This window comes from Rhinolophus hipposideros (genome assembly GCF_964194185.1).
Source record: "Rhinolophus hipposideros genome assembly, chromosome: 9".
Taxonomy (NCBI): domain Eukaryota; kingdom Metazoa; phylum Chordata; class Mammalia; order Chiroptera; family Rhinolophidae; genus Rhinolophus; species Rhinolophus hipposideros.
This window is the reverse complement of record NC_138055.1, coordinates 37,856,261-37,871,332: the sequence shown is the minus strand read 5'-3', so window position 1 is coordinate 37,871,332 and position 15,072 is coordinate 37,856,261. Positions and strand designations below refer to the sequence as shown.

The 15,072-nt window shown below is 36.2% G+C and overlaps 1 protein-coding gene across 5 annotated transcripts in view; it reads left to right on the top strand.

The window, feature by feature from the left end:
* Window positions 1-15,072, top strand: part of ITPR2 (inositol 1,4,5-trisphosphate receptor type 2) — a 438,931-nt gene that overhangs the window by 219,323 nt on the left and 204,536 nt on the right. For all 5 annotated transcript variants that reach the window (XM_081060952.1, XM_081060953.1, XM_081060954.1 and 2 more), the window contains 2 exons: window positions 751-871; window positions 14,670-14,860. In XM_081060952.1, the coding sequence (XP_080917078.1) occupies window positions 751-871; window positions 14,670-14,860 (312 nt within the window). The remainder of the gene's footprint in view (window positions 1-750; window positions 872-14,669; window positions 14,861-15,072) is intronic.

Below are 15,072 nucleotides of genomic sequence, written 5' to 3'. Positions count from 1 at the left end.
ATAGCATATCTGTTGGATGGCTTATTAAAAACCATGTTTTAAAACAAATATTGATGACTAGGAAAATGATCATGAAGTAATTGTAAGTGAAAAAGACCACAGAATTGCATTGTAGTACCATCCAAATTTTCATATATATATATGCATATAAACATAGAAACACTCAGTAAAGTATCCTTAAAATTTTAATACTGTACATCTCTACATAGTAGGATTATTGGTGATTTTCATTTCTATGTTTTCCAAATATTTTATAGTGATTGTTTATTGCTCTTATAAATATGTCATTTCAATTAAACTTTCTGTAGGAAAAAACGTTTAAACTATTAGAACCAGATGAAATCGTTTTTGTAGGTCAAAACTGTCTCCTCTACATGCCCATCATATGAAACCAAAACATATAATCAAGCAAACAAACCCAGAACACCTGCTCTATTTATACTTGGAAATAAACCAGAGACTATTAAAAAATACTTAAATTCATGTCATTAGCTTCAAGAAATACCATATTTTTCTGATTAAGAACATAGCTAAAATGCAAATAATCAATTTTCTATAGTGTCTGGCACGTACCCTTCATGAAGTGATATGTAATAAATACTTTTTGAGTGATTATGCATTAAATAGCACTGAAACTCCAAAGACTGTATTGTGTTTTATTTTGATGAGCCTTTTTGATAATGCATAGATACTGCATCAAGAGGATTAATGGTTTAGTGGCCTGTTTGCTTTCCTTCTTTCTCTTTTCAGACACATCAGCCAGTTTTTATTCAGCTGCTGCAGTCTGCCTTCAGAATTTACAATTGCACCTGGCCAAACCCAGCACAGAAAGCCTCAGTGGAGTCCTGTATCAGAACTTTGGCTGAAGTGGGTGAGTCAGAATGTCGGATTTTACTTATTTTACATTTTGTTAAAGAAATTGGCTTTTGGCTAATAAGCAATACAAGCAGATTTTCCGTTTATACTTTAATAAGAAAACATGTATGGTTTCTGCAACTCTGAAGAGCAATGATCAGCAAACAATGCTGAATGTTGTACACTTTTGGGGAGGGGAATATAATTATTATATTTCTTTTAAAAAAATAATAAAGTTTATAGTTTACTTGTTCTACTTCTAAACTTTAATATTGCATATGGCACTTTATACTAACTCAATGAGATTTTATCAAAATGAGTTTAGTTTAATTATCTCACATTTTATTCTGGGATTGTCTTGTTCTATTAAGTAGCATGACTCATTAATATCTTTCTACGGTACTAGGACTTTTTGAGGGTTTTTGTTTTCCAGTTTTGTTTGAGATTCATCAGTATTTATTGAGGATCTATTGCACATAGAAGGCTTCAGAAATTACAAATGACAGCGGTTAGTAGATTCTCATGGATTTCTCAAAGAATTTCTCATGGATTTCTCTCTCTCTCTCTCTCTCTCTCTCTCTCTCTCTCTCTCTCTCTCTCTTTAAGTTAATTAGACCCATCCTACAGATGACAGAGGGGAGGAGGGAAAAGAAATACAGACTTGGGTGGAATTAAAAATCAGAGGAGCTTGACCATTCTCTCATCTAATGGTGGTTCTGTAGGCATTGGGAAGGGGCACTTACAGTGTGTGTCATCACTGTTGACATTTATTGAGCACTTACTGTGTGCAATGCTAAGCAGTTTACATCCATTATCTCATTTAATCCTTAGATAGGTTCATTGATTACATAATTTTACAGTTATGGAAACTGAATTATCTAAATTCGGTGACTTGGCCAGGATTATAGTATGTGCTCAGTAAATATTTGATAAATGAATAAATGACTTACTATTGACTATTTAAATTTTTTCAGTCTTTTCCCCCCATTTCTGCAGTTTTACTTAAGTGCTTTCACATTGACAAAATTTAATGACTGTTCAATTTTAATATGAATAAATTAAAAAGCAGAATCAGTGGAACATTATTAGAACTGAGAGGCTAATAGAGTTTATCTAGGTGATTTATTGTAAATAAGTATTAAACTTGGTAGATTTTTTTATATATCAAAAAGAAACAGAATACTGTGCAAAAGATATCATTCACATTAGCACTAAAAATACGAAATATTTGTGGGAAAACTTAACAGTAAACATGAGAGAAGATATAATACTATTTTGAGGGATATGAAATATTTTAATAAATGGAGAGATGCATTCTTGAAAAATTCAATTTGTAAGGTTGCTGGACATCATTGGAGGCAAAAACGACAAAACTGAAACTGTCCTACTTCAGGCACATCAGGAGAAGGCGGGGTTCTTTGGAAAAGACAATAATGCTGGAAAAACAGAAGGCAACAGGAACAGAGGAAAATCAAATATGAGAGATTGGCGTCATAAAAGAAGCCATAGACATGAGTTGGTAGGAGCTGAACAGGGCTGATGAGGACAGGATATTGGGGAGAACACCCATTCCTAGGGTCACCATCGGAGCCAACTCAATGGCCAAAAACACACGAGAATGCTGGTCTCCTTAAATAAACTGCTAACTTGAAGGCTTCCACAGCCAGGACCCCCTCCTCCACACACACCCTCCTCTCCTCACAGCCCAGTTGGTCTTAGACAACCCATGCAGGACCACACTCCGCAAGGATGCGTTTTCTGGCAGTTTGGCTTCTGACACCCTCTCATGGAAGCTCCCTCAGTCTAAGTCAGGCGGCTTGCTGCCCTGAGGGGCATCCTCTCCGCCTAGCTCGGCCTCTGGCTCTCTGTGCTGGATTATTTGGTCCCATGAATATCGTTGGTCCCATGAATATCCTCGTCACCTTTGACACGCCTGCCAGGCTGTCCTCCAGCATAGATACCCTCCTTGCCCCACTCAAGTTCTGGCTCTCCACCCCAGACAGCCTCCTCCGCAGGCACTGCCACTTGTTTTGGGTTCAGACCCTCTGACCACCTTGGTTCCTAGTGCGTTGATTGCGGGACACGAACACTTAACTGTGCTGTGCTCCTGCTTCAGGTTTCAGGTCTGAATGGTTCAGAAAGGGATGGGAAGAACTAAAGGAAGAGGCCACAATGTGTATTGCGTCGAAAATGAAAGAACACAGACAGAAGAGAAGCTAGTTTTTATTTTAAAAAGGTACATATAGCAAAATGTCCAGGAAGATATAAATAAAATATTAACATGGGTTATCTTTGAGTGAGGGAATTACAAATGAATCTAGTGCTATTGTTCATGCTGTTTATGAACTTCCGAGCTTTTCATCGTATGCTTTTCAAGTTATCATATAACAGACCTAAAAGCATTTTTATTTTTTTATTTTTCGGACCAAACCAGCTGGGAAACAGACTAACTATTAAAAGACAAAATCCAAAGGAAAAGCAAAGAAATATAATGTTATGTTTTTTACATAGGAATACACTCAGCTGCTAAGTATATTTCTATATTTTAAGGCAGTCCCCCCCTTCACCCTTTCCTTCCTCCTTTCTCCCTCCTTCCATTTTCCCTGCTCTTCTTCCTCCCTCAGTATTTAGCAAATGCAACGGGGGCAAACACAAGTTGGCCCTACACAGAGCATAGAGGGCCTGCTGTTCACAACTCTTTAAAATTGAGACACAAAGAACTTTGAGCCGCAAGTGAGATTCTATGTTGTGCTTTGCCTCTGAGTTCCCCGTTCAGTGGAGTTCCTCGTGTAGTCAGGTCACTTCCTTCATAGCCGGATAGCAGAGATTTAAGGGTTTAAAATAGTCCCTGAAACTGTACTTGTCTAAATATTTATTTCTCAGATATAAGATTTCGTTTTCTACCATTTTCCTCTACTGGCCAAAACCTTATGATTTAGCCGGAAATTTCAGTTACTTTTTGTACACTCTAAAGACGTGTGTGATGGGAAGTCTAAAAACAGTAAATACGTATCTCTAAATCCATAATCAAGATAGGTTTGGAAGAGTGATGTTTTAGTATAAAATCTCAGTTTGATCTTTAGGAGAAGGTGTATTTTCTTCTTCTTTTTCGTTTGTGCTTTCCATCTGAATAGTTGCAAAGCTTTGGAAATTCTATTCCTACAGGCACTATTCCTCTGCATTTGTACCTCTTCTTTTTTCCCTTCCACAAAGGCCTTGTTTAACCCTTCATTACTTCCTTTTTGGACCACTGTAGGAATTCAGTGTTCTCTCCTCTCTTTCCTCACTTAAGTAAATCTGCTACCAGAGTAATCTTGAAGTGAAATTCCATCTCATGGTTTAGAAACATCAACAACCACGTCCCTAGCTGTGTCCATTTGTCTAACAAACTGTGGATGGATTCCCTTTGCGACATTCATGGCCACCACAACACAACCCTGCCTTCCCTTTGTGATCTCGTTGCTCACCGGTTTCCCCCCACCCCCCCATATGAAAGCAAACTGAGCTATTATGCTCCATGCATTGCTCACGCTATTAACTCTTCCTTCAGTTTCCACCATGTCCACCTCTCAGCATCTTTTCCATCACTCAAATGTTTTTTTTGTTCAACAAAATTCTACCATAAGAGCCATTCTTGATGCCATATCCAGACCTGAACTTGTCCCCATAACTTGTCCCCATTTGACCACTGATTATTTTTTTATAGTCTTCATTTTATTCTAGCTTATATTATCATAAGTTCTCATCTTATCTCTCCTATTAGATTTTGAGGGACAAGGACTTATAAAGTGCCTGTCAAGAAGACATTAATGATTTGGGGAAGGTATTCTATAATGTTGTGGAGATTTTGTTGGGTATCCGATGGGCATGCGTCCTGTTTGGGAGACCACCTCAGGGATGCTGTGGATACCTGATCATGGCATTGGACACCAGAGGCTGGACATTAATGAATGCCAACTATAATTTTATATATATAATGTGATGGTTCGGTGTGGGGTCGGAGGGATGGTGGATGGGGGGAGGGGGGTTCACAGTGTGAGGGATATGGATGATGAACGTCTAAGTATTACCTTGTTTTGTACACCTGAAACTAATAAATAAATAAATTTATGAAAAAAAAAAAAAAGAAATGAAGTTCAGCAAAAAAAAAAAAAAAAAAAGAAGACATTAATGGAAATCTACTGTCTAGGATGAAGACGGTGAAAAGCAAACTCTGTGAGAGTTAGACCTCATCTTTTTTGTTTATTGAATACTGTTCATGGAAAAACATACAACCAAAATGAAAGGCATTCAGAAATGAACATCCAGGGTGAAGGGATTTAAACCCACCTTATTTGAGTAGTAATTAAAAATGTTTGAAATATTTAGACAAAGAAATTAAATCGAAGGGGAACATAATAATTATCTTCCAACATTTGAAGGTGAATGGACTTCTTTTACAGCTTTCTAGGGATAGGGTTTTCACTAATATATGACAGCTGCAAGAGACAGATTTTTGTCCCATTGTAAAGAATAGCTATTTTACAATTAATACTCTTTTAAAACCTTAGGGGTTAAATTTGATTCTTTTGCTCACTTTCATTAAATACAATTGCAGATTCTATTAGTTCCACTTGCAAAACACATATTTTTTTCATTCTCTCATGTGACACCCTTGTCCAAATCCACCATCATCTGACATGGAATACAGAAGAGTCTTTCTACTGAACACCCTACCTCCATTCCTGTCCTGCTATACAACTCATTCCCTATGTAGTAGTTAGAGTGATCTTAAAATGTAAATCAGGTCATACCACTTACCTACTTCAAACTCTTCATTGCACTTAAAATTCACATTCCTTCCCATGGCTTAGAATGCCTTTCATCCTCTGAGCTTCATCTCCTTCTCCTCGTTTCTCTCCCACCGTCAACACTATTCAGTCTATACTGAATTTCTTTCTGTCTCTCATCTACACCAGGATTTTTTTTTTTTAATCTTAGGGCATTTGCATGTGCTCTTCCCTCTATTTGAATCCTCTTCCCCCAGATTATCACATGCTCAAAAGTTAAGTGCTCAGTGAAGTGTTCCAGAATGTCCCATATAGATTCCCTGCTTCTTCCCATCCCTTATCAGATTTCACTATTTTATTTTCCTCTTAGAATTTATCACTATTTGAAAGCACCTTGTTGGCTTGTTTGTTTATTTTTGCTTCTTTGTTGTCTGCTTCTCCCATGAGAATGTAAACTATGAAAGCAGGGCCTTTGCTTTATTCACTGCTAGGACCTGAAAGTGCCTGGTGCTGACTAAGCAATTTAATGAGTGTTTGTTGACTGCCTATAATCCATTCACTAGACATTGTAAAGATAGTGAAATTTAGGCTTAGAAAGGTTAAACAAATTGCCCAATTAGTAAGTAGCTGATTTGGGTTTGGAATGCAAGTTTCTCTTGAGTATGGAGTTTACGCTGTACTGTGTTACCCCAGAAATGCTATTTTAGGAATCCCTAACATATAAACTAGAACTATGGCAATTTGGCTTGCTGGGTAGGGATCTGTCTAAAGTTTTATAATTCAGGTGCAAAATCATTTTTGTGTTTCAGCAACTCTTTAAGAATACAGAGAGGCACTAAAATTTAACACAATTCAAATGTGTAAGAATTCATAATATCAAAGAAAATGAAGAGTATACATATTTAAGAAACATATAACAGAAAGAATACCTTGTTATTAAGCAAATTTTCAGTACATTTACAAATTGATAAACACATTCCTGTAAATGCAAATATCTATTATAGTGACACATAACACTACAATTTCTAAAGTGCTCTCAAGTATATTAGCTTACCTCATGTGTCATCAAAAATACTTCATGTTTTCCTTATTTGTACATTGGGTACAAAAGCTAGTAAAAATCAGGAAAAGCACTTACTAAATCAGCATTTATCAGTGCATGGTGTAGTGAACCCTGTGATGTGGACGGAATTGTTAGCCCCATTTTACAGATCGGGATGTGAGGTTAGTGAGCTTAGGCAACTTCCCCAACATAACACAGCAGGGTGGGGACAGAGCCAGGATCTAAACCCCTTTTAGACGGACATGCTAGCAGATATTTGTGATGCTTACTATCACAAATCAGTTCAAACATTACCTGTTTTATACCTTGAGAATACAAAATATGGATCGATATTAATGCCCACGGTCAGTTATTGTTCCTCAGTTTGCTCTTCATATAAAATGCAACAGTACGTACTAGAAGTATTTCAAGGGAAAGCATCCAAAAATGACTTCCATATTATTTTACTTAAAAAAGAATTTTGTCCCATGTGTTTCATAATCTTCAAATGATTTGGGGGGGGGGGCTGTATTAATTTTGGGTACTTTTTGGCAACATAATCTTTTTTCCAAATGGAAATTCTGTAAAATATCTTTTACAAATGGTTTGAATAATGAACATTAATTTTCAAGCCAATTGTTCTCTCTAAATTTGACCATGTATAAAATATTAACCCTTTGAGAAGAGAAATTCAGTCTCTGTTAAAACAAACACATTTATTTTAATCTCTCTAGGATGTTACCATTTCTTTCCCCTAATTTTTCATTTGAATTTTTATTTTATTTTGTTTTTGTTTTGTTTTGTTTTGTTTCTGGCATGCAGAAATTTATTTTCTTTTAGGCTCGTTAGATTCTCTTTTATCTTCAGAATGGCCTTGATCAGTTTGAGATGTTTTTGTAATTCCCATTGAGAATTTTCATGGTTTTAATTTTTCTGTCTGTTTGTGTTTTTGATGAGGCTGTTTATAATTTTGAGTTATCTGGAATGTATTTAGTAGGAAGGTATAGGATATGGAATCAACTTTATCTTTTCCAGATGACTCGTCAGGTGTGCCAATACTAGTTCTTGCATAACTCATAAAATTATATTCTTTATTCAATTTTGGGAATTAATTGAGTATAGTTTGAATGCCAAACAGGAAAGATGCATTTCGTATCTTTAATGTTCTTTACGTTTAAAAACACTAGTGTTTTCGTACAGATTTATCCTGGATATTTTGACAAGATACCAAAAAAGTGCCTCTCTCTGCCCACCCATTACATCTTCCTTGTGCCCTTGTGCACCAGCTGCTCTTGTGGGCCTGTACAGTGGGGCTTGACAACCAAGTGTTTTAATTAATGCTTACACTTTCTGTTGCCTTTTCCCTCTATCTGTCAGTTTATCTATCTAAGGTTTTTTTTTCTTTCTTCTAGAACACCTATCACTGCAGTATGTGTGTTCTTGGAGATTTTGGTCTGGCAGATATCATCAGTAATTTTGCCTCATTAAAAATTTTCACATAATGTGCAGTCTTTAATGAGTAATAATTAGAAATAGATTTTGATTGCATCTTAAATTGACTGCAAAGACTTGTCATATCCAGAGAATTTTCAGGATTTATAAGCCTAATTAGTAAGTTAGCCTAATGATCAAAATACCTGTGAATAAAGATAGCTCATTTTAGAGAACTATCTATCTCTAGCCAGAACACTACAAAAGATAAATGCATTAATAACCACCTATCCTCTCTCCTATTCGTTTTTAAAAGACATCATATACTTATTCTCTGACAAAATATCCTTAGCAAAGTAGTATCTCAATTGTACTCTGAGGAGAGAAATAGAAACATTTCTTTTTAAAATATTTTAATCTTTAGTGTGACCACTAAAGCACATAAGAGTTAATGCTACATTCCAGAAGAAAACCTGTTTAGTAAATTCATTAGTTCTTTTTTTATTGTGAGGGAGAGGGGACAGGGAATAGCCATTTAGTCACAAGAATACATCCTAGTTTACATTTCAATATACTATTTATACCAGGATTTTTGTAGCTTAATAAAAGTAAGCTAAGTTTGGATCATATTTTTAGTTGCATTTGAAAAACATTGTTCTAGTTATTAATGTTCTTGTGAGATCATGAATTAATTCTTTACCTAGTCATTTTTTTCTGCTTTAATTTTCAAACAATATATGGAAAGCCAAATTTGCATTTTCAATTTAGTATTCAAATTAATATTTATAATATTTTGACAGTGCAGGGAATCTATTTCAGGCCACATCTTTAAAGGTGTTAATATTTTTACAATTGCTTGAAAAATGTTTACCATTACCTATGCAGCTGATTTACTTTAACTCAAATTCTTGTTTCCCCCAAGTGAATAGTTAATTTCCTTTTATTGCCTAGAAATTGTGATTTAGCCCTTGTGATTTATCTTTGGGCAAAAGAAAGTAGAATATTTTACTCAATTTATATTGTCCAATTTGTGCTAAGACAGGGGACTGGAAAATACCAATTAAAGTGGTACAGCTTTGGAAAAAGCAATGACAAAAAAATCCCTTTCAACGCTTTTTGGAACATTAGAGTCTGATTTGTCCTCAGCCTGGTTTGTCCATGGTGGTGGCCATAGTGGAATAGCGGCAGCAGCTCACAGGAGCGTCTGGGGCGGGTGAGGTTTTCCTGACCTCACTAACGGGGTGGGGCTGCCCTGCTAAGAATAACAGAGGTGCTGCCATTGGGCAGCATTCCCACTGGTGTCATTGGAAAATATTCACTGAGCACTTCTTTGTGTAAGCCATAGTCATAGCAACAACATTTAATTAATGGTCAGTTTTATCTAATGTACCTGATTCCTAAAGGGTGATAAATCCCAACCCTCCAACCCCCTCCCCCCATTTGTTTAAACTTTAGTGGAAACTTGGTTGTAATATGTTTTGAGCAATATTCAGGTTTATAATTTCTGTTATTTTTGTTGCTTAGAAAATAACATATAAGCAGTCCTATCTTCTGTTGGACTTGTAAATGTTTAGAGCAAGCCCAGCTTATGTGTGATGCAGCCAGAAAAGGATGCAGTCTTGCCAGGATTTGATCATGGTGCAGGATTTAGTATTTATAAAAATATGTGCAGCTTGGCAGTATCAAGGCTGTCTGTCCTTCAGATGGGACAGGAGGCTGTTGCTCTGTTGTGAGTGATGGACATAAATAGAGACATTATGCTTTGGAAAGGGAAATTTATAATGAATATTAGGAAAACGTTCACTAGGGAAATCTAGGCCGTGGTGGTGCAATTGATTGTTTAGGGTTGCCTTAGAGCTGTTATTGTTCCCTGAAAACTTTAGCTTGAACTCTTGTTTAATCTGGTAAATTTTTGTGTCACTAGCTAAAATTGTTTATTTTCAAAGAAGTTTTTTAAGTATCTTTCAGCTTCAGAGAATTTTCAGCAGTAGAAATAATGCTCTCTACTATTGTATTTCTTTTTTTAATTTTGTTGGAGAATACTGGGGAACAGTGTGTTTCTACAGGGACCATCAGCTCCTAGTCGTTGTCCTTCAATCTAGTTGTGGAGGGCGCAGCTCAGCTCCAAGTCCAGTCGCCGGTTTTCAATGTTAGTTGCGGGGAGCGCAGCCCACCATGCAACCTTGTTGAGAGCTTCCTGTAACCAACTGAACCATCCGGACGCCCTGCCCTCTACTATTGTTGCTTTCCTTTCATTATATGAATCAAGCCGAGTCTTTCATTATCTCTCTCCTTCCTTCCCTCCTCTCCATCTCCTCCCTCTTTCCCTCCCTTCCTATTTTCATTCATTTAAAAAAGTCTTCCAGGGACTATGATTATAACTTTGAATATATCCTTAAATCTTTATCTCTTGATTTACCAGCTCTAAATAATGTCTATGTGCTCCACACTATGAAAAATAAAGAAATGAACGTATTGCCTTCATTTCTACCTTTTCACTCCCACTCTGTGTTCTAATTATTGCTTGATAGATTGTTAGTTTTATGTCATGATGATTTGTGACATTTGTATTCTGTTCTGAAATGTAATGAAATCCCTTATAGGTTGATAAAATTTAAAATAAATGATCAGATCTTTATAATACTATGTGTAAATATTTTTCATTGTTTAACTGTTAGATGTAGTGCTGTGGTATTAAAACTTTCCAATGAAAGAGAATTTTCCAACCATTAATATCTAACAGATCTTACATTTGTTTTTAGCTTTATTCTCTTCTTCAGGTTCACACTCAGTTGCCATGACTTCTTGTATTCACATTGACATTTTTTTGGATTCCTTTCTTGTTTCTTTTGGGGGTGAGGGTAATTTTCATAGAGCATTCAGAGAAAAATTTCTGAGCCTTACACGTTCTGAAATGTTTTTAATTGAGTATCACATTTGATTTTTTCTAACAGAAATGTACTGTGTCACAGTTCTAGAGGCTAGAATCAAGGTGTCAACAGCAGCATGCTCTCTCTGAAGACTCCAGGGACGCATCTGTTTATGCCTTTCTCTTAGCTTCTGGTGTTTGCTTGCATTTTTCGGTATTCCTTGGTTTGCATCTCACAAATCCAATCTCTGCCTCCATCTTCACATGGTGTTTTTCCCTCTCTGTGTGTCTCTGTTTCCTTGTAATCCTTCTTCTAAAGACACCAATTGTGTTGAATTAGGGTCTACCCTAGTTTGTTATGACCTTGACTTAACTTGATTACATTGCAAAGAAATAAGGTCACATTCACAGGTACCCTTGATTGGGACTTCAACATATATATATATATATATATATATATATATATATATGAATGATTGGGGGTGGCACAATTCAACCTATAACAGCATTGTAAATTTTTACCAGAATATGGCCAATATGCTTATTTAATCCTGTTTAAATAACACAATGGGCTCCTTCAGTTAGAAGATTTACATCTTTGTTTCGCTCAAGAAAGTTGTCTTTTATTGTTTTATTAATTTCTTCCTTTCTATTGTCTCTGATATTTCTTTCTGAAACTTATATTTGTGAGATATTGCACTTCCTGGATTTATCCTTCCTATTTCATACTCTCACTGTTTTATTTAACCTTTTGATGTTTTATGTTCAAGACTTTTCCAGGTTACTGCCTTGGTCTTTGTTCCTGTCCTTTTCTTTTTCAACCAATTTTTGAAATGTTTATGTGATGGTAATTTAATCACCAAGATTTTTTTTTTTCTGTTTTCCTTGTTTTTTTGGAGCAGAATATACTCAGATTCTCTGAGGATAATAATTAGTATTTTGCTCTCCCCTGAATCATACCTTTTTTCACTGCGGCCAGTTATTCTTAATGCCCTTTGTTTTCCTATGTGGCTCGGTGGTGTATTCATAGTTATAAAAGTCTGTAATAACTGGCATAGGTTTCGACTGTCGTTTTGAAGGTCGATTTCTCTATTAGCATTCTCATATAAATGACAGGGTCGACCCAGAGTTCACAGTGGGGCTGTATAAATGATATGCGAGCTTTCCTGTGTGTGTGTGTGTGTGTGTGTGTGTGTGTGTGTGTGTGTGTAGCAGAAGACAGGCTGAGAATGCTAACAAGTGTTTAAATAAGGAGGTGTCGCGAACACCTGTGAAGGACAGTTGCCACATTTCAGTCTCTTCCTGAAAGTCAAGGGGACATTAACCCCTTGGCAGGGCCCTACGTCCCTGCGTGGTACTCGTAACGCGAGTGGGGAACAAAGTTCTGACACACAGGTTCAGATAGAGTAAGTAACACAGCTTTATTTGGGAGCCAATGTCCCTCCAGAGGCCAGTGCTCTGGTAAGCACAGAAGGTTATACAGAATAGAATATAATTTAATAACGAACCAAGTCCCAGTGTCAAACTGAGGTGGAGAAGGTCCCTGGTCTGGAAGAGATGACTGGGCCCACGATGGGTCTAAGGCAAGCTGGTCTTGCAAAGAAGAACTTCGGAGAGTCCGGGAGTATCGTAGCTTGCACCTCGCAGAAGACACTGTCAGATCACCCAGATGAACGTCCCAGAGGATGTTGCAGAGTGTCTCGCTCAGTGCCTCGCAGAGGGTCTTAGCCAGAGCGCCAGTCAGACTACTCACAGCATTGCTCTGGAGTTCTGCTTTTGTCCTCTTTTCCTTGGACTTGTTTACTTCTTAGGTGATAACCAGAAGTTGTTTTGGTGAACAAGTTTATCACTCAATTTTGTTATGCTCGGTTTCACACAAAAACGTTTTTTGCTTCACTCTTTTCAGTCTCACACATGTGGCCATAGTCCTCTCCCTACTAGTAAACAACTTATTTTGCAAACCTCGATCCAACATATATACTCTACAGGAGGGTATTAGGTTATTGCTGAGGGGTTGGAGTCTTGTGTATAGTTTCTCTTTTGCTGGAGTTGCCTCTTCTCCCTCTACTGTTCTGTTTCTTTTCTTTTTTTTTTTTTTTTGATGAAAAGAAAATTTAACATTTATTAAGTGTTTACTCTGGGTCAGGCAATTGCTTTATTCTTTTTTTTTTTTTTTTTTTTTTTTTTTAGTTTCAGGTGCATAAGACAAGGTAATACTTAGATGTTCATCATTTATATCCCTCACACTGTGGACCCCCCTCCCCCATCCCCCCATCCACTATCCCTCCGACCTCACACCGAGCCATCACATTATATATATAAAATTATAGTTGGCATTCACCATTGTTCAGTTTCAGGTGTACAGTACATTGATCAAGCATCTACATCTTCCCTGAGGTGGTCTCCCAAATGGGACACGTGTCCATCAGATACCCTACAAAATCTTTACAACATTAGTGATTACGTTCCCCAAATTATTTTTCAAAAACCCTGAGGCCATTTTGTTTCTTATTTGAGGATGATTTTTGGAGTTACTTCAAGCTCTGTTCTCCTTCCCTATCAAGTCCTAACACCTTCATTTGGCATTCTCTCCAGCACAGATATTCCACTTTCTGGAGAGAACATTTCTACATTTCTCTAAATTTATCCTCTGAGTAAAAACCAACTGCCAACTGCTCTGTTTATGATAGTCAGAGGGAGGAGGGCCTTAACTTCTCTGCTATGGTATTCAGATGCTATTCTTTATTGAGTTGCCCAGATGGTTCTCCCAGACCCCTGGTTGACTATGCACCTAAGAAGACCTGTTCTAACATGAATCTCTTATAAAACAATTTCTTCTCTTCCTTCTTTAATGGTCTAGTCCCATCTTCATTCTGCTTGCAAAAATGCCTCAGCATTTCTATTTTCTCATGGAAAGCATCCTCATTGTTCAGTATTGTCATATAAGTCTGATAAAATATCAGTTTTAGTTGATTTGGGGAAGAAGGACATGTACCATCTTCCAATGCAGATTTTTTTTACTCTTCAATTTTTTGTTTTTTTCCTCATATGTTTTACCACATGAAACTGTGTGTGTCTGCTTTCTTATTTTCCTTGGCATCTGGGAAGATTGTTATATGGTGTTTTGTATAATTTGCATGATTATTATACAGTGTTTTCCTATATTGATGATGTATGAAATGCATTTCAAAAATTAATCATCAAGAAGTAAAGTAAGTTCTTGAATGTTTAATAAGCCTACATTAATAATTGGTCTTAAAAATTGAAATACTTTCAGTTTAAAAGCTTTTGCAGTCACATAAAATAATTTAATGGCAACGTTTAAAGTTTAGATCTATTTTTCCTTTTTTTTAACTAGTTGTGTTGAGATATAGTTAACATATAACTTTGTATTAAGATGTACAACATAATGATTTGCCATATGTACATATTGTAAAATGATTACAATAATAATTTTAGTTGACATTTGTCACCTCACATAGTTACAAATTTTTTATGAAAACTTTTAAGATCTCTTTTAGCAACTTTCAAATACGCACTATGTATTAGGTATAGTCATCAAACTGTATGTTATATTCCAGCACTTATTTATCTTATACTTTTTTTCTTTTTTATTTGTTCTGTGTTTATAATATTACTTTGGTAATGTGTAAGAAGCTTTAGTCAAATTAAGAGAAAAATATTTAAAATCTTTCTTTTTCAGCAAAGAATCGTGGAATTGCTATTCCAGTGGATTTGGACAGCCAAGTTAATACTCTTTTCATGAAGAACCATTCAAATATGGTGCAGAGAGCAGCCATGGGTTGGAGACTATCAGCTCGCTCTGGACCACGCTTTAAGGAAGCTCTTGGAGGGCCTGCTTGGGATTATAGAAATATTATTGAAAAATTACAGGTACAATACAAGCATGAAATGGCATTAATGTTTTCTAAATTATAACTTTTAATATATGTAGTCACATATATTAACTTTTAATATATGTAGTCACATATATTAAATAAAATGAGGTTAAAAATAATCAAATTCTAGTTGGGGACCAGGCTTTCTTTTATAATTCCCTACCAACACTACTCCTTTTAAAAGCATAGCTTCTAGGTAAAAGTTAT